Source organism: Hypomesus nipponensis, chromosome 24 (assembly GCF_054491055.1).
Source record: "Hypomesus nipponensis isolate SF chromosome 24, ASM5449105v1, whole genome shotgun sequence".
In the NCBI taxonomy this organism is placed as follows: domain Eukaryota; kingdom Metazoa; phylum Chordata; class Actinopteri; order Osmeriformes; family Osmeridae; genus Hypomesus; species Hypomesus nipponensis.
Window position 1 is genome coordinate 2,988,143 of NC_140384.1, and position 18,280 is coordinate 3,006,422.

The 18,280-nt window shown below is 49.2% G+C and overlaps 1 protein-coding gene across 5 annotated transcripts; it reads left to right on the forward strand.

Annotated features, from left to right (window-relative positions):
* The first annotated feature begins 7,499 nt into the window (after positions 1-7,499).
* ercc6l2 (excision repair cross-complementation group 6-like 2) lies at positions 7,500-17,921 on the forward strand. 5 transcript variants are annotated; one of them, XM_084690644.1, is made up of 19 exons: positions 7,500-7,595; positions 8,115-8,563; positions 8,654-8,770; positions 8,944-9,137; positions 9,320-9,481; positions 9,561-9,768; positions 9,990-10,130; positions 10,244-10,360; positions 10,569-10,688; positions 10,786-10,857; positions 11,595-11,740; positions 11,885-11,980; positions 12,346-12,445; positions 12,617-12,769; positions 12,900-12,992; positions 14,040-15,009; positions 15,104-15,261; positions 15,426-15,604; positions 16,518-17,921. In XM_084690644.1, exons 2-19 carry the CDS (start codon positions 8,273-8,275, stop codon positions 17,563-17,565), a joined length of 4,365 nt encoding a protein of 1,454 aa, XP_084546770.1. In that variant the 5' UTR covers positions 7,500-7,595; positions 8,115-8,272; the 3' UTR covers positions 17,566-17,921. The 5 variants fall into 5 exon arrangements, with proteins under 5 accessions (XP_084546770.1, XP_084546771.1, XP_084546768.1 ...); XM_084690645.1 differs by having other exon boundaries at positions 7,529-7,595; positions 8,118-8,563; XM_084690642.1 differs by lacking the exon at positions 7,500-7,595 and adding an exon at positions 7,614-7,827.
* The last annotated feature ends 359 nt before the right edge of the window (positions 17,922-18,280 follow it).

Here is an 18,280-nt window from a genome sequence, read left to right on the forward strand (position 1 = left end):
GCCTGAGCACATGCTCAAGTCCCGAGGAATAAATCCTGACTAAATAAACACGCCATGTCTCCATGCTTTTTCTCAGCAAATGCCCCCATTCTGACAGAGCCTCGATGCTTATGGCTTTCCTATTACATTCTCATACCCAGTTCACGTAGTGTTGCATTCTGTAATGTGGTGGCACAATTCATGCCTTTACATCCCTTGTAACTGTCCTACAGTTAGGAAGTGCTAAGTGAAGCCTATGAAGACTTCAATGGGCATTCACTTCAATGCACCAAGTTGGAAACAGCTTGACCAAATGGTCCCTACACTTGTTGTGGGTGGGTACACATCCCTTTTTTTGCTCATTGAACTCTCCGTCACATTGGCTGCAGCCCTGCAGTGTCTACTTTGTGATAGAAAGTGTCCTTCATTACACATGGCAACACTGGACATTCCACAGAAGAAGCATTGGATTTTTGACGAATTGATTGCAGTGCTTCCTGATCAGAAAGGCATTTTCATGCACCCAAATATTCTTTTAAAATCAGGACGCTGACAGCTTTGATTGAATCGTGTCAGAGGGGGACAATGTACGCTATGGCATGATGGCAAACTTCGGGAAATCCACGCAAACACACCTTAGATGGCGTGAAAAATATCAAATGCTAATTTGACAGCTTTGTTATACCAGAGTGGGAGCATGGTCACTCCCTATGTCCTCATTAAGGTCAGATATAAGGCCAACTGCATTACAGTCCAAACACGTCTCATGCAGGAAAGCTCAGTAATAACTTTCTGGGTAATAAACCCCCTTAGTTCGACAGTATTTAGAGCAAATTGTTCCTCTAGGGAACCCCTTTGAAATATGTCCAGAGGCAACTTTTGGGTTCTGGATAAAACATTCCTCCCTAAAAGTACTATCCTTCATTAGGATACTTTTTTCCACAATTATTAACCTTATGGGGACAAAAGGTTAACATTTGGAATTGGACGTCTGGAAACTGAATGTGAGGACAAATGTAAAAGTGTCTCTCAGGTTTATCTCCAGTTGACCAGCTTGAGCCACCCAGGGACTATAATTTTACAGACAGAAACGGCCTGTTTCTCCTATTCTCCTGTTCTATAATATTCATACTCTGCTCGCTCAGTCTGCCAGACCTCCTCCCAGACACATGACTGATGATCTCCAATCAGACTCTTTATTTTAAGAAGGGGTCCGACATTTTTGGGGTACACAACAGTGGATTCATAGATGGACTCTCTTTCCCCCCTCTCTCTCTCTCTCTTTCTCTCCCCCTCCCTCCCTCTCTGTTTAGAGCAGAGCATGGTTTCAGGGCCAGTGGAGGAGGTAGAGACTGTGGGAGACCCGACCCACTTCAACCTCACATTAGCAGGAGGAGCTCAGAACAGCTCTGGAAATGCTTTCAGGAGCTGAGGCCCCGGCTAGTGTTGATTTTAAATGAGCATCACTAATTTTCAGGGGTCTGTTCAAAAAAGTGAGTGACCATGAGTGTATTTGTGTGTACTGACATGTCCAATTGTGGACTTTTTTTGGAACATGTTTCCACAGTGAAGAAAAACAGCCCGAATAGCGTCTATCAGGGAGCTTGAGCAAATATAGAGCGAGCATTCGGGCTGTACTGTTTCCTCCATACACATACAGAGGCCATTCTGTCTGCCCTGCCTCTCTGCTGACTGCATTATGGCAGCCCTTCCACTCCACACCACATATCATGCACACTGTCTACCATAGTATATACAGCCTGTGTTTATCTAAAACCCTCTGCACCTTTCAAAAAGGCTCTATCTTTCCTCAGTCTGTCTACCCAATTGTCTTTCTCACATACATATGCACGTACACACACACACACACACACACACGCACACGCACACACGCACACACACACACACACACACACACACATTGGTTGTGTGTGTGTAGATGTTGCGTGTCAATGTGAAGGGCCCTGTCTCTGTCAAGGTGATGGCTTGGTGAAAGGCAGTCTGTTGTTTGGTGGGAAGCTGCTATATTTGCAAATAGCAGCATAATCTCCACATGGCGGGGCCAAACATGCCAGGGTTTGCTTGCTTTTTTTCCCATAAAAGAGGAGATTGCTCACTCACTCTCATGCACAAGCAAAGGCAAACATTCCCTTTATTGTGCAGACCTTCTCGCTCGTTTTTTTTCTTCCCCTTCTTCTCTGGAAGGACACCCTCATACTCTCACCCCGGAACAAGCCTGGAGGTATTCAGACCACACACAGACTCTCTCTCTCTCTCTCTCTCTCTCTCTCTCTCTCTCTCTCTCTCTCTCTCTCTCTCTCTCTCTCTCTCTCTCTCTCTCTCTCTCTCTCTCTCTCTCTCTCTCTCTCTCTCTCTCTCTCTCTCTCTCTCTCTCTCACACACTTTCTCTCTCTCTCTCTCTCTCTTTCTTCCTCTGTCATGTTATTCCCATCTGATTCTGTCTCATACTGTCTTTGTGTGTTTCTGTCGCTCTCTGTGCTGCAGTCCGAGACAAGCAACACACAAGTCCTATCTCTTCCATGACCAGGGTTCTCTTTTCTCCCCCCCCCCTCTCTCTCTCTCTCTCTCTCTCTCTCTCTCTCTTTCTCTCACAAACACACACTCTCTCTCTCTCTCTCTCTTTCTCTCACAAACATACTCTCTCTCTTTCTGTTTGTTTGACCACACTGAACTGAACTCTTGAACTTATTACCAACTATAATATTTGGGCCCATGTGACCACCCACCCAGGACGCCAGTGCTTTTTTCCCCCAACGCCTCCAATATTCTCATGGCCCAAAAAGATCAGAGCTAAAATCTTTTATTTTGTGCTTACAGTAATTAGACATATATCCATTGACCATTGACAGGCAGAAAAACATGTTTCTGTGCAGGCAGGAGAGGTTTACAGCACAGGTTGAGACTGAACGGAGATATGGAGCAGAGATGAAAAACGAAGGAAGGCAAGGGAGTCAGTGAGAAAATGGCTTGTTAAGGTGATTCCCTCTAGTGGCAGTGAAGAAAAATCAAGAAAAATTGAAAATACAATGATAACAGAGAATATAAAATGATTGGATTTTTTGTCTTGACTTTCTCATGAAAGCGCCACACTAATTCGACTAAGTAGGCTTTCAATTGTTTCCATTTTCAAATGTTGAGGTCAGAGGCATGACTGACCTTACTGGTCTGACATAAGTAGAAGCTGAGGAAACGGAGACGGTGGTCTGAGAAACGTGTTGGGTGGCTTTGTGTGTGTGTGTATAAATGTGCAAATGGAATTTACAGTGTGTGGACCACACACAGACAGAGCGAGAGATAGAGGGGGAGAGATAGAGGGAGAGAGAGAGAGAGAGAGAGAGAGAGAGAGAGAGAGAGAGAGAAAGGGAGAGAGAGAGAGAGAAGAACAAGACAACCACAAAAGGCACCACAACATGAGCACCTGCTTGGATCCTGAAAGTCCCCTGTGGTACAGTGAAACAGAGAAGGAAAGAGAGAAGAGAGAGAGAGAGAGAGAGAGAGAGAGAGAGAGAACAAGAGAGGGGAGAAAGAGACAGAGATCGAGATATGAGGTTGTGGGTCGGTGGTAGAGTTGTCGGGGAGTGGGCCTGTGAAGTGGGTGTGACTCATGAGTGGTAAACCAGGGTCATAAAGCCACCCAGCCCTACCAGCTGCTGTGAGGGTTTAATTGATAGGTTCCACCTCGCTCTGGAAGTCCCGCTATCACGTTGCTGTTAATTAAAGCTTGGTTGTTTTTCACCTCTGCAGGGATAAATGTTTTTGTTTAATTATAGCTCAAAAGGAAGAGAAGTGGCACAAGCAGGCCTTGAGGGAGGGGCATGTGTAATCATTGCTTTCGGGGATTGTGAGTGTATATTACAACTTGATGATACAGCTACTACTGTGTGGCTCCTCATTGGCTTGGTGTGGTTGGAACATACTTCTTCTAAAGTCTCAGTCCAACTGATTCGCACTCAGATTTCTGAAACAGTCTTTGAATTGCCAGTGTCTGGTAGTGTTGTACAAGACCAAAGAGCCCTCTCTACATTACATACCACGCATTAGATAAAAGATCAAAATTCGGGTCTAGAATACAGCAGAGCTCTTGTGTGGAAAAAGAGCTACCTTCCCCCTACACAGGGACCCTCCACTACGATCCAAGGTCGTTCTCCAGCTCCAGAGTCCTGCAGTGGTGGTGCAGTGCAGCCATGAAGGAGACAGAAATGCGTGCTAAATGGTCCATGGGCAGAAACTGGAGGGTGGGCTCGGACTCCCCTCTGGTCCCCATATGGAGGATATGTGTGTGCGGCATGCATGGATGCATGGCCTGGCCCACAGCTGAACAACTCCCCACTGGAAACACACACACACACACACTGTACATGCACACCCTCACACACCCCACACTGTTCTCTAAAATGACCAATGCTCTTGCTTCGAAGTGTGCTCAGTGGCCAACGGGAACTGAGCGACAGACGACGCGTTGCGCCCCTTGCGCCCCTCGATTGTGGGGAAGGAGCCGAGGGGAACGTAATTGCATGCTCAAACGGCTGAGAAACGGACGTCCAGTTCTGCTGAGCTGGTCCTTTTTGTGTGGCCTCATTGTTGCGACGTGCAGTCATGCAGATCCCCGGTCCTCTGGTGCTGCTCACGGTGGGCAGGGAGGTGGGGGAGAGAGACCGGGTGAGAGATGGAGACAAGAGAGAGGAGAGAGGGGAACGGGGGAGGGGGGAGAGGGAGAACTGTCACACACATGCATCCACTGTCAGTTACACTCTCTGGTAGATGAGCTTATTATGGCTCAAGTGGACAAACAGAATGGCTCCTATATGGGGCCGCAGTGTAATGAGAGGCGGTATGGTCGTAAATACGTTGCTCTAGAGTTTTCCATCTCACTGCAGGACTCAAAGGGTAAGGCCGACCTATTCGGGTCATCCCGGGCTCCGGCGTTGTAACTCAACTCACTGAGCAGAATCGTTTGTGTCATCATGGCTGTCTTTGGCAACTAATTGGCCACTTTCACTACTGGCTCCTCAATCACTGAAAGTTAGGACAAACATCACACTAGGTCATTGATCATAGTCCTAGTGATGTGGAGTGTTAGCCCCCTAACACCTTGACTCTGGTCACATCTTGCTGTCCTGTAGTCCGGTATAGTCCAACGTCTGGAAAGAGCTTCTGCAACAATGTTCAGAGCGTTCTTTTCAAGTGTGTGCCCACTGTTGTGTAATTGAGTGGCTCAAAAAAAGAGAGGGGGGGGGGGAGGGAGAAAGAGAGAAAAACTGGATTAGGTTCAAAGCTGCTTGGAGGAGATTCAAGTATTGTACAACTTAATTAAAAAGCATGGCAGCACCCTTTTTGTCTCCAGCTCAGCTGAATAGAAACTATTTACGGTGCCTATCCTTTACTTCTACTGTCACTGGATTAAGCTGTACTGAATAATATAAATTCAAGATTAGATTATTGTTGCATTTGAATGACTATCAATCAGTATGCTAAAATGAAGAATGTTGCCTGGATCTCTTTATTTGAGAAAGAATAGGACATCTGTGGGTTTGAGCTTAGTTTGAGCAGTTGTGCATAAAAGACTTTCAGAATATTCAATTGATCAAAAATGCATCGTTTTGGCTAATAGATATGTAGTATATAGAAATATTTGAATTTGTCACTTTTTCACTTCTGACTTGTTTCTGCTATCGTACCACTGTCCATTGATGTGAGAAGGGGAACGTGAAAGAGAAGCCAGCATTTCACCCAGCCCCCTCTGCCTGAACCCTCTTGATTAACAAGCATATGTGACATGTTTACATTAGACATGATTGCAACGGGAACTACAGAATGATGGACACAGACTCTCACACGCTGTGCACATGACATCATGTGAATCCAGGACCAGTGGAGGTTCCACAGAGAGACACATTCTTACACCGTGAATGAGGTACAAGAAAACAAATTTGCCCGTGAACGAGGGAGAGGAAGAGAGAAAGAAAGGATAGGAAGATTTCGAGAGAGAGAGATGGAGAGAAAACATGAGAATTCATACTAATTTTCCATTTCAGCAATCAATGGTTATGAAGCTGAAACTGTCATTTTTGGCATGGCTGTAATTGGTTTTGGCCCCAGTTCTGCTGTCTGAGTCATGGGAGAGGGACGAAAGAGCAGATGGAGCGTTTCCTAGGCTTCTGTAAGAAGACAAGTCTTCCATTCAGGTCTTTCTCTCCTCCATCTGATTACGACCAGCGGCAGACATCCAACCGATGTTGGCTCCCAATATACTGTGTCAAATTTTGTTTAGGTTTTGCCAGGTCGTTTTTGTAGGTTCTTCTAGATCTGTATATCTGGCATGTTTAGAGGTGTTAGCATCCTCTCAGGTCTTGTGGGACACTGCAGAATTGTAAGTAATTTTCCTAAATTTGGAAAGTCATACTGTAATAGAAAAAAATATTTAGCAATAGAGAGGAAGAGAGAGGATAAGAGAAACGGAATACAAGACAAAGCCTTCGAAACAAAACCTGTGAGTAACTGGATAAAATAACTACGACTGTCATCCAGACAATTATGTACAGTTTGTCCTTTGGATCTGATCAGAAAAGCCAGAGTGCGTGCATTGTTGGCCTATCTGTTGCTAGGCAGGGCTTGCGAGTAAACACAGTGTAACACGTCCATGGCTCTAGGCCCTTCATCCACCACTTGACTTTCTCTAAGCGGAGCCTGAGCCCAGGGCTCCAGATGAGGGCAGGCTCGTCTGCTCCCCGCCATGGTACACTGCCATACAAAAATGGAACTTTTTGTTCCTGTTTTCTCAACACTGGGAATTTATAGGGCAGCTGCTGCAGATGTTCCCATAAAGAAAGCCCAAACACTGATGTCAAACGGTTTACATACTGTGCTAGATCTCACACACACTTGTTCTCTCGCTGAACCACAAGGCCGTTCCCTGGCCTCTTTTACAATAATACATGAGGGTTGGCTGAGAGAAAGCTGGGGTAGGCTAGATAGATGTGTGGTTTGATATTGCTCTTGCTGGCTGCAGCCTTGGACAGATGATTGGGTGTTAGTGCAGAAGTATATTTCATCAAAGTGTTCGTGATTTCAAAGACAGGTTTAGTTGATACATTATAGATGCATAAAAGAAAGAATGAAATAAATTGTAAAAGTGCGTAAAACTGTGAATGGCTGGTGTTATAGTGTGAGGCACAGGATCTTGCAATGGCCCATGCTAACAACTAGGAACATAGTGCTGAGTTGTTTAGCCTACTTTGGTTTCTCAGAAACATGTAAGGCAGAAAATGAATGAAGGCAGAGAGAAGGTGAATGAAGGGCAATGTTTTGGTGAAATTATTATTTCAAAACATCTTTCTTTCAAATCGTTTTTTCAAATAAGACTTTAAAGAATAAAAAAAAACAGATTAACCTATTAAACGTAACTTTAATATTGTATTTGATTATTGCATATATATATATTTTAGTAAATATTTTAAACGTTGCATATTTTTTATGTAGAAAGTGCTGCTCCCGTTGATGAAATAGATAAACAGAACAGAGCCCTCCTGCTTCCACTGTCGGTCCCTGCTGCTAGCTTCGCTAGCTCGCTACTAGTCTGAATATTAAGTTGACAGGTCTGTTCCAGCCAACAATACATGCATTTGCGCACAATCACACTTCTCAACACCAACTTAGACATTTTTGCCCTGCTGAGATTCTGAGGCATGTCCTCCTTTTTTAACAAGCAAGATAAGGAACTTTTTTTACACGTCAGCTTTTCAGTTTTTTTTTTACTGTCAGCTAGTGCTAACGGCTATTAGTGCTGCAATGGGTTCCAATGATTGATGACTTCGACTAATGTTAAAGGTTTGACACTGATGCGATCTAATTGGCTAATATTGATATTTGCCTTTTTTTAAATGTCATGTCTGAATTAAATTGTCAGTTATTAGTATAGTTATTATGCTAGCTATAGCTACCAAGCTGTTTTCATACTTCGTGTGGAGCTACAGATAGTAGCTCGTATAGGAGTATGACTTATTTATTACAGGTTTATATAGGCCACTAGGAATCTGTCAAGAAGAGTAAAGTATTCCAGTGTACCTGTCCTTGTAATAAATAGCAAATTAGCATTAATATCCTTGCTGTTTCAGCAGTGTGGCAGGAGGGGGATGCGTGCCTGGCTCCCAGCCCCGAAGAGGGCACCTTACGAGAAGGAACCATCCTGAAACTCTTCTCCGCCCCTCACACTGTCACCACAGCTCTCCTTAGATACACTGATCACTGCAATGTTAGTGACCAAGGAGAGGATATGGAGGAGAAGGAAGAGATCGTTCCCATTTCTGAGCTCCAGAGGCCAAGCGCTGGCTGTTTCGAGAGAGAGCGGTCCGCTCAGGAGAAGCCTCTTTTCCACAGTAGTCTAAGCCCTCCTGGTTCCTCTGAGCCCTTGATACTGTCTCAGACTGGGGATAAAGTCCCCTACACCATCAACAGGTACCTGAGGGACTACCAGAAAGAAGGCATCCAGTTCATCTACCACAGCTATGTCCAGTCCAGAGGCTGCATCCTCGGAGATGATATGGGTCTGGGAAAGACCATTCAGGTAAATCCAGACACAGACACTAACATTTCAACTGTACAAAATGTTATTTTGGGGAGGTCATTGTTGATGTGTGTGTGTGTTTCTGAGCAGGTTATTGGTTTCCTGGCTGCTTTACTACATAAAACAGGGACTGGGGAAGATATAGAAAACAACCGACCTCAGTTTCTATTGACACAGGCCACCTCAAAAAACTGTAGACCTAACAAGGTAAGCTAATGGTAGATGCCATGTTTTGCATTGGAGTCACGATATAATCAATAACTGCAGCCTCTGGCCTTTGAAATAAATAAGACATGCAACTTGCATTGATCCACACATGTGAGACCAATTGCCAGGTTTTTCCCTTGTGTTCTTAACCTTCTCTGGTGCTCCTACCCCAGGCCTTCTTGATCGTGGCCCCCCTGTCGGTGCTCTATAATTGGAAGGATGAGCTGGAGATGTGGGGTCACTTCCAGGTGGTGGTAGTGCACGGGCTGCACAAGGAAGAGGAGCTTACCAGGGTGAGAAGAGGCCGCACCGAGATCGCCCTCACCACCTATGAGACCTTGAGACTCTGCCTTGACCAGTTCAACAGGTAGATAGACGCAACCGTTCAGAGACGAGGTTTGTGCCCACTTCTCTGTGTTTCATATGGGGTCCCTTCGAGGGACCCGTAGGCAAAGTATCTTGGGTACTGTAGTGTCCAAATTCAAGTTGTCCTATTATCAGGTTGACCTGAGCTCATTATTTAACTCACCTTCTCCCCGGGCGCTTTAGCATAGACTGGTGTGCTGTGATAGTGGATGAGGCCCACAAAATCAAGAACCCCAACTCCCAAATCACCCAGGCCATGAAGAGGCTGAGATGCCAGGTACGAGTGGGTCTCACGGGCACCATCCTACAGAACAACCTGGATGAACTGTGGTGTGTCATGGACTGGTAAGCTATGTAGATACTACTAAAGGATCAAACAAGGAGATGAACTGGATTTACATTGACCGTATTTGAACCCCCTCAGGGCCATCCCTGGTTGTCTTGGCAGCCTGGGTCATTTCAAGAACAAGTTCTCCGACCCCATTGAGCAGGGACAGAAGCACACTGCAACCAAGCGTTCCCTAGCGACAGGGAGGAAGGCGGTCCGGGCCCTGGCCGGGAAGCTCTCCCATTGGTTCTTGCGGAGGACCAAGGCTCTGATTAGTCAACAGCTTCCCAAGAAGGACGACAGAGTAGGTTGAGATGGAGCGCGAGGGTCCACGTAAACGTTGCCCGGTTAACACCAAACGAAGATACACCCTGCCATCGATTGATTACAAAACACGTGCCTTATTTAGTACAATGTCGAACCTATTGTGTGATTCTTCCTCGGTAATTCCATGTCCGTTAGTCTGGTCACTCCTCTGGGTCTCATGGTCGGAGTGGCTGTTTGGATGTGTGTCCTGGTGTACAGGTGGTGTACTGCTCTCTGACCGAGTTCCAGCAGACAGTCTACAGGACAGTACTGGAGTCGGAGGACGTCTCCCTGCTGTTGCGCTCGTCTGAGAAGTGTAGCTGTGGCAGTGGACGCGCTCGCAGGAAATGCTGCTACAAGGTCGACCGTCCGTGTCAGCCTTCAAGCTTTAAACGAGGACATTGACCGGTTTGCATGTCCTGAACGCGCTGTCAAAAAAGTTTTAACTGTGTTTTGTTTTTTTGTTTTTTTAGGTGAACAGGGATGGCGTTGAGGTCAGTTCACTGTACTTCAGCTACCTAGCCATTCTCAGGAAAGTTGCCAATCACGTCGCCTTACTTCAGAGCACCGCTGACACCAGCAGCAAACAGGTGAGCATCTCTGAAACGTAAACTGGAGTTCTCAAAAGCGAATCTCTGAAACACCGGAACTTCATTTTCCTTCACCTATTTCTGAAGTGTTACCGATGAATTCTTCGGTCGTTGGAAGAAATAGGTATTCCATTTAGCCCAAATGAGTGGTAAACATTTCCTGGAAATAAGCACAACTTCATGACACCTCTTTCCATGGTCTCCGTAGAAGAAGTATGTGAACGCTATCTGTGAGAAGGTGTTCCAGAAGTTTCCTGACTTTATGCAGAGGTGCAAGCATGAATCCTTTGAGGCTATGTCAGACCCCATGTACAGTGGTAAGATGAAGGTACGTATCCGGTTCAAAATCTCACTTTTGAAAGCTGTGCTTTGATCACAGGTGGATGTTGGGTTTAAATCATCTCCTTTCTCCTGTCCTCTATCAGGCCTTGCAGAAGTTACTGAAACATTACATGCAAAGGAAAGACAAGGTCTTACTCTTCTCCATGTCCACCAAGGTACTTTGGGTTGTTACACTGCTTGCGTATGTGTGTGTGCGTGTGTGTGTGTGTGTGTGTGTGTGGAAGGGTTATCTGTGTGAAAGGGACTATAGTGGTGCACAGACTATATGTGTGACAGCTGGATGCGCTGGGTGCTGGAGTTTGTTTAGTAGGTTAAGTGTCAGTGGTCTGTGCGGATGGTCTATCTGGTTTAGATAGTGTCCGAGTTAGATGTCCGGTCTGAAGGATAACCCCATCCAACGCATACCACACCTGAGGCCTTATTTAAAGGTGGAACCTGACCAAAGGAGATGTGTCTCTCACAAGGTAGCATTTGCTTTGAAGTCCCGGGTTTTATGGGAGAGGAATCGATCCAAGTAATTACTAGTTGATTTCAATGCTGGTTGTCAGTCACCTGAGAAAGAATGGTAAAACTGCCTGTCTACATATACTATGATGGGGGGGTCAGATGGCTGAGCGTTTAGGGAATTGGGCTGTTGGAAGGTTTGATTCCTGACCATGCTAAATGACGTGTCCTTGGGCAAGGCACTTCACCCTACTTGCCTCGGGGAATGTCCCTGTACTCACTGTAAGTCACTCTGGATAAGAGCATCTGCTAAATGACTAAAATGTAAATGTAATGGAGTTAGTTAGACCTTAAAAAAAAATATTACACAGTTTGCTCAAAGTGAGCTATAGTTACAATAGCGTTATGATAGTCACATTGCGTTGAATACGTTTGACGATCCCCTCAGCTGTTGAACGTTCTGGAAAGCTACTGTATGGCCGAGGGTCTGGACTACAGCAGGCTGGATGGTAACACCAAGGCCCGGGACAGGATGACAGTCGTGAAGAACTTCAACAGTCGCCCGGACATCAACATCTGTCTGGTTTCCACCATGTGAGTTCCACTCTCCTCACCTGAGACCAACTGGACTCTCTGATCTGGGTGTTCTTTGGCTGATAGCTTGGACTACTGTTGCGTTAAGACCTTGTTTGTTTTGTTGTTTTCTTTCCTCCTTCTCCCTCCCTCTGTTGTTTTCAGGGCGGGGGGTCTGGGGCTGAATTTCGTGGGGGCTAATGTGGTGGTTCTGTTTGACCCCACCTGGAACCCTGCCAACGACCTGCAGGCGATAGACCGGTAGGTCTGCCATTCTTTCTTTCAATATTTCTTTCTTCCTTTCTTTCGCTTTGTCTGTCACGTGGTTGATCGACGTGGCCTGACAGGCATCCGACTTCGACGTCGCCGATTGCTCCACCGTCCCATCATCAGGCGGATGTAATACTGTCGTTGAGAGGATGTCGTTTGCGCTGTGCTTTGGCAAAATACAGGGTCCGTTGTCACTAGCCACTGAAGCACTGCCAAAGCCAGCCTCTCCGGGCCGCTGGTTATCCGCCGTGCTTACCGAGCGCACCATGTCGTCTTGGATCACAGCGGGGGTCATGCCATCCATCCATCCTGGGGCTCCTTGTCAGTTTAGCGCCCCCTGTTCTTGATGTTTTCAGAGCGTACCGTATAGGCCAGTGCAGGGACGTGACGGTGCTCCGGCTGATCTCTCTGGGGACCGTGGAGGAGATCATCTACCTGAGGCAGATCTACAAGCAGGTAAACCTCTCCCTCGGTTCGGAGGGCCAATGCCGATCGGAAACGGGCGAGCGAAAGACACTGTCGCGTCTTGGCGCCCAGGCGGATTTCTCTCGCAGCGACGCTCGTTCGATGATGCCATCGTGCTGCCTTGACGTCTTGTGTCCGCCCCCCCCCGCCCCCCCCTTGCAGCAGTTGCAGTGTTCGGTTGTCGGCAGGGAGAGTGCCCGGCGCTACTTTGAGGCGGTGCAGGGGGCAGGTCACCAGCAGGGGGAGCTGTTTGGGGTGAACAACCTGTTCAGGCTGCAGACCCAGGGGACCTGCCTGACCCGACAGATACTGGAGGTGAGGGGAGCCGTCGTGGCCCGCGGTGCGTCCGTCATCCCAGCGAGCCATGTCTTTACCGTAACGTCTGTACGGGGCCGCCGCGGTTGTGCTTGTTGGCCGCGTGCGCGCGCCTGTGTGTTCCTCACAGAGAGAGGGCCAAGTGGAGGTGGGAGTGATGACGGCGACAACGCAGATACGGGAGGAGAAGGAGGGCGACGCGGAGGCGGAGAGCAGAGAGAGCGTGAGTAACTCGGTCTTTCTCAGGGACCCGTGACGCCGGGGGGCACTCATCTTTCCCGCCCACCCATCCCTCTCCCAGGCGACCCGGTCGTCCTTCCATTCCCATGTAAAAGTGCCTCACACGTGGTCCCTCGGCCCCCTCACCAACACATCCTCCCTCTCTCTCTCTCTCTCTCTCTCTCTCTCTCTCTCTCTCTCTCTCTCTCTCTCTCTCTCTCTCTCTCTCTCTCTCTCTCTCTCTCTCTCTCTCTCTCTCTCTCTCTCTCTCTCTCTCTCTCTCTCTCTCTCTCTCTCTCTCTCTCTCTCTCTCTCTCTCTCTCTCTCTCTCTCTCTCTCTCTCTCTCTCTCTCTCTCTCTCTCTCTCTCTCTCTCTCTCTATGACAGCGTGTCCACTGACAGATGGCTCTCATTACCTTGCTGTAATGGAAGCAGCAGACCACACTGAAGCCTAGCTATCTGGCCTGCTGTATTTATTTACACAGCGATGCCCCTTATCTGCTGCCACAGTTCCCGGCTAGTGCTCCAGCTCCGCACGCACACGCACAAACTCACACACACTCACAAACACACGGTCTCATTTGTATAGCTGCACAGCCAGGCCATTCAGGATTTAACAACGTACAGTGTACACCAGAGTGCTATAACTTGTTCAACACATATGCATGGTAACACACAGACACATGCGTACGCACCCCACGGAAGAGTCCTCTGCTCGGCTCAGTTCATATGATTAGTATCGCTGTTGGTGGTCGCACTCATAAAGGCACCCCTACATACCTCCCCGAGCTGTTGCAGGCGTTAGACAGTTTTACTGTTGTGCTGGTCGCGATCTCACGACTAAGAACCACGGAAACGATCACGATTCAACGTTTTATTATTGCAGACATCGGATCGTACTCGCTGACTACCTGATGAAATGTAAACGCGCGTTGCTTCCGCTGGCATCCGGCATCGTCCGTCTCTCTAGAGAGCGTACAATAGGCATTGAGACGTCCAGTTGGTCTTTTAGCGACGCCAGGTCGTTCACCAGTCTCCGGGTTTGTTTCAGGGGCCAGGGGCTGCGACCGGGGGGCCCTCGGAGCCCCACGCAGGGGGGGCCGGACCCTCCGGGGCCGTGCTGGACTTCAGCAGCTGCAGCGAGGACGACGAGGCGGAGGGGGGGAAGCGCAGGGGGGCTCTCCCGTCCAGAGCGGGAGAGGACGGCCGGACCCCTCCCGGGAAAATAAGTCTGCTCCTCCGGCACGACTTCTCCAGGCTGCTCCCGGGGTCAGGGGTCGAGGGGGGAGCCGGGTCGTCGTCTTCGTCGGACGGCAGCCTGGGGGAGGAGGGGGAGCAGGGCGAAGGCAGGGACTGTGAGGTGGTCGGCGGCGGAGCGGGGAGGACAGAAGGAAGGGGAGGAGAGGATGGCGACGAGGACTCCACCTGGGACGTGTCTTCTGGCAGTGGGAGTGAGGACGGAGGGAGCGGGAGGACAGAGAGGGCGGGGAAGGCCCGCACTCCTCGATCCCTGTCTGAAGAGAGCGATGACCTAGGTGGAAAGACAGGAGGCCCCAGCAGTCCGAAACCCGGGATGAGGAGGGTCCGACTCTCCTCTTCGGGCAGAGACGGACTCGCCGAGGCCAGAACGACAGTTCCCAGAATGCAGCCGATCGAGTTTCACTCGGACGAGTCTGAGGACCTGGGCGCGGAGACTCGACAGGAGCCCGTTCTGCAGAACGAGGCCACCAGGGCCAGACACACGGAGGACATCGAGACCTTCACCTCCTCGGATGAGGAACCCTCTCCTGTCAAGAGGAGGAGATCCTCAGCCTGCCCGGTCTCGTCTCCGCGGAGAGACAAGCCCAGAGCACACAGGCAAGCACACACACCCAGAGCAGACAGACTGGAAGATGGCCCTGGCCCGTCTAGACGGACCGCCAGACCCTCTGTCTCCTTCACCAGCCTGAGACACAAAGATCACCATCAACCTACCCCAGCAGGCCAAGGAGCCCCCGATGGAACCATAGACCACGTCTTGGGTACGTTTATGAGGTCTGGCGTGGAATTTGAATAGGTTTGGCGAAAATGTATATTGTTTGTACTGATCGGCGTAGGACCTCGCCATGTTTTCAGGTGGTCTACAGGAAGTGGTGTTCACCCACTCTAACCAGCGGGTGGTGGGCGGGAGCAAGGCAGAGGAGCGAATCAGCAGAGCCGCTCTCCGGGACGTGTTTGTACGCAGGGTGCACTCGCAGCTGCCAGCCAATCAGCTTCTGGACAGCCAGGGGGAGGTACGGCCATGGCCAGTCTTCTGGGTCCTAAAGTTCCCCACTTGCATTCAGCCAAAGTTCCCCACTTGCATTCAGCCTAATATCGATACCCTATTATTTTAAGCCCCCATAGAAGGATGGATTGGCATTACGGTATGCTTTAAGGTGCCGGTGTGTTTTCACAGTCCCAGTGGGATGAGCCGTCCCCTCCAAGCACCCCCTTCGGGGTGAGAGATGAAGCAGCGCGCAGGCCGAGGGGGGAGGGCCGTACTCCAGATCACCCCGTTACACACACCGGCCGGAGCATCCACCGCACCCCACACACCACCTTCATCGTGGGAGAGACCCCGGCCGCAGTCCGTAGGTGAGGAGAGGATAATGGTGGAGAAGGACGAACAGGAAGGGCAGTAAGGGGAGAGGATGAGGAGTTACCAGTAGAACAGTAGAGCAGACCAGAACCCACCACTGCTTGTGTATCCAAGCAGTGGTGGTGGGGGGTGTGTGTGTGTGTGCGTGTGTGTGTGTGTGTGGGGGTCATGACCACCTCTGAGCTCTCCTCCCACCCTTTTCCCAGCATCTTGAGCATTTGTAGGCCCAGATCACAGCCCTCTAGAGGCTGGCTCTTATATTCGCCCCCCAGGTCTTCCAAACACACACACACACACGCGCATGCTGGACTAAGCTTCATACAATTCCCTCCCTCTCATTGCATCACCCACACATCCCTCACCACACATCAGCCTGGCCCCTCTACATCCCCAGGAAAAGACTTGTCTCAGCCTGTACACACACGCAAATATATAGATATATATTTTTACACAACACTATTCCCCTCAATTAACTCTCCTGTTAAATGATTTAAATCCAGCGCACGGCATGCAAGCGTTTGTACCACTGTTGCTTTATTTATTGTTTTTCCTATGAAAGCCACAAATGGTAGCAACACCTCATAATATGCTGTGCCACCATTGGCTTTGAACTATCCCTGTCCCACAGTACAGTCTGTTTTGGGTATGCTATAATGATACAGGATATAGAGTCAACATTGTGTTTGTTTGTATGTATGTATGTGTGTGTGTGTGTGGTCTTGTTGAACAACCCATGTGGGGACATTTTCTTTGGGCCCCACAACTTCAAATGCTATGTCTGTGGGCAGTGAGGGGGGGTCAAGGTTAAAGTTAGGGGTTAGGGGTTGGGGATAACACTATTTTGAATGGGGGTAAATGGTCGGTCCTCACTAGGATAGTAAAACAAACCTGTGTGTGTGTGTGTTGCAGGCAGCAGCTGGAAGCTATGGCGGCTGCGTGCGGAGCAGAGTCGGCCCTGAAGTTTGCAGATGAAGTTCTGAGGAGCCCTTCAGCCCAAAGGCTTTCTCAGCTACGACACTACTACAGCTCCCAGGGTTCCCAACTAGCAGCCCTTGTTAGGGAAAACTATCCGGAACCTGAGAGCGCCCAGCCCAAACCTGAGGACACATCCCATCCCTCTACTTCCTCGTCATCTTCTCTCAAGCACCGGAAGAGTTCCAAGAGAAGCCACAAGGGGGATAAAACCACACACCACGCTGTTCCGAAATGCTCCAAAGAGGTTCTGACCCCTGGGGCAGAGGAGGAGGAGAAATGCCATGAGGCTAAAGGAGAGAAGAAGGTTCAGAGGAGGGCTTTTGGTACTACAACCCTCAGAACTGCTGCTGGCTCCTCCAGTCCATTCAAGCCCAGAGGCAGCGGTGCTCCGGGGCTTGGGGAGTCGGACACTAACCTGGACCCTCTAGACAGACCTCCTCCATCCTCTCAGGCTGCCAGGGAGACTGAGGCTGTGGACGTCCAGAGGCCCGCCACCCCGCCCTGCCGGAAGGTTCTCACAGAGCTCATAGGAGACACCTCCATTTTGGACGATCTGTTCAGAACCAAACCCAGGCGCGCTGAGCAGAGACGGTCCCATAAATCGCCCACAGCACGGACCCTCGGCGTGGTTACCCCCCAACGCGCCCCTCCACCCCTCTCCCAAGCTGAGCCCGACCCCCCCTCGCCGCCCGTCGGTTCTCCTCTGTCGCACGCTCCCTCAAACCCCTCGCCCGGGCACACCTCGCACCAACACGCCGTCGCGGTCCCCACACACCCGCGCGAGAGGTCGGAGGACAGCCGCAAGGACTTCTGGGACATCCTGAGGGAGGGGAACGAGGAGAGCATCAACAGACTGACGGACCTGGCCGAGGTGGAGAGGGTGTGTGGAAGGAGCAAGGTCCCTGCCAAGGCCAGGAGAGGGGAGCAGCGTGTGAGCGCAGCCCTGTGGAAGAGCAACGACAGGTTTCTGTGGAAAAAATGAAAGGATGTGCAGAGAACTGGTGGTCTCATCAAAGACCGGTTTTGCTCGCGAGTTTTAAAACGTAACATAATGATATCGCTACCTCTCCACAAAGTGAAATCCAGCATAAGATATGGACTATTTATTCTCTTCAATGGTTGATTTGAGCTCTTTTTTTATACAGCAGAGCGTTTTTAACTGTATTAAAATGCAAAGAGTGTGCTCTGTCTCTCCCAATGGTAATCAAAACGATTCAAACTGTAGTTGTCTAATCAGCCAAACTCATTTGTTTTTACAGTTTTTACAGGCCCATATTTGGAGGCCATTGTTAAGAGAAGCTAACCATTGTTTTGGAATTACACTTTTTGGTTGCCCTCCATATTGTCTGCGTGTTGTCTTACATACTAGAGCACGTCCTGCACTCACACGTGATACACGCCGTGTGTCGAGATTGTATCTCAAACATGTAACACAGGTTTACATTTAGTCACGTAGCAGACGCTCTTATCCAGAGAGACTTACAGTAAGTACAGGGACAATCTCCCCGGGGCAAGTAGGGTGAAGTGCCTTGCCCAAGGACACAATGTCATTGGGCACGGCCGGGAATCGAACCAACAATCTTCTGATTATCAGCCCAACTCCCTAACCGCTCAGCCATCTGACCCCACACTTCCATCATGTTACATGATGTCCTGTACTGGAGCCCCATCAGAACTGGCGACACACCTAAACTTGT

What these genes read in the sequence shown, in the direction of transcription:
- ercc6l2 (XM_084690642.1), top strand. Translation starts at nt 7,806, where the DNA reads ATGACTTCGACTAATGTTAAAG. An exon ending in AAAACTGTAGACCTAACAAG is followed by an intron (nt 8,771 to 8,943) that starts GTAAGCTAATGG and finishes CTCCTACCCCAG; the next exon opens with GCCTTCTTGATCGTGGCCCC. An exon ending in ACCCCGGCCGCAGTCCGTAG is followed by an intron (nt 15,605 to 16,517) that starts GTGAGGAGAGGA and finishes TGTGTGTTGCAG; the next exon opens with GCAGCAGCTGGAAGCTATGG.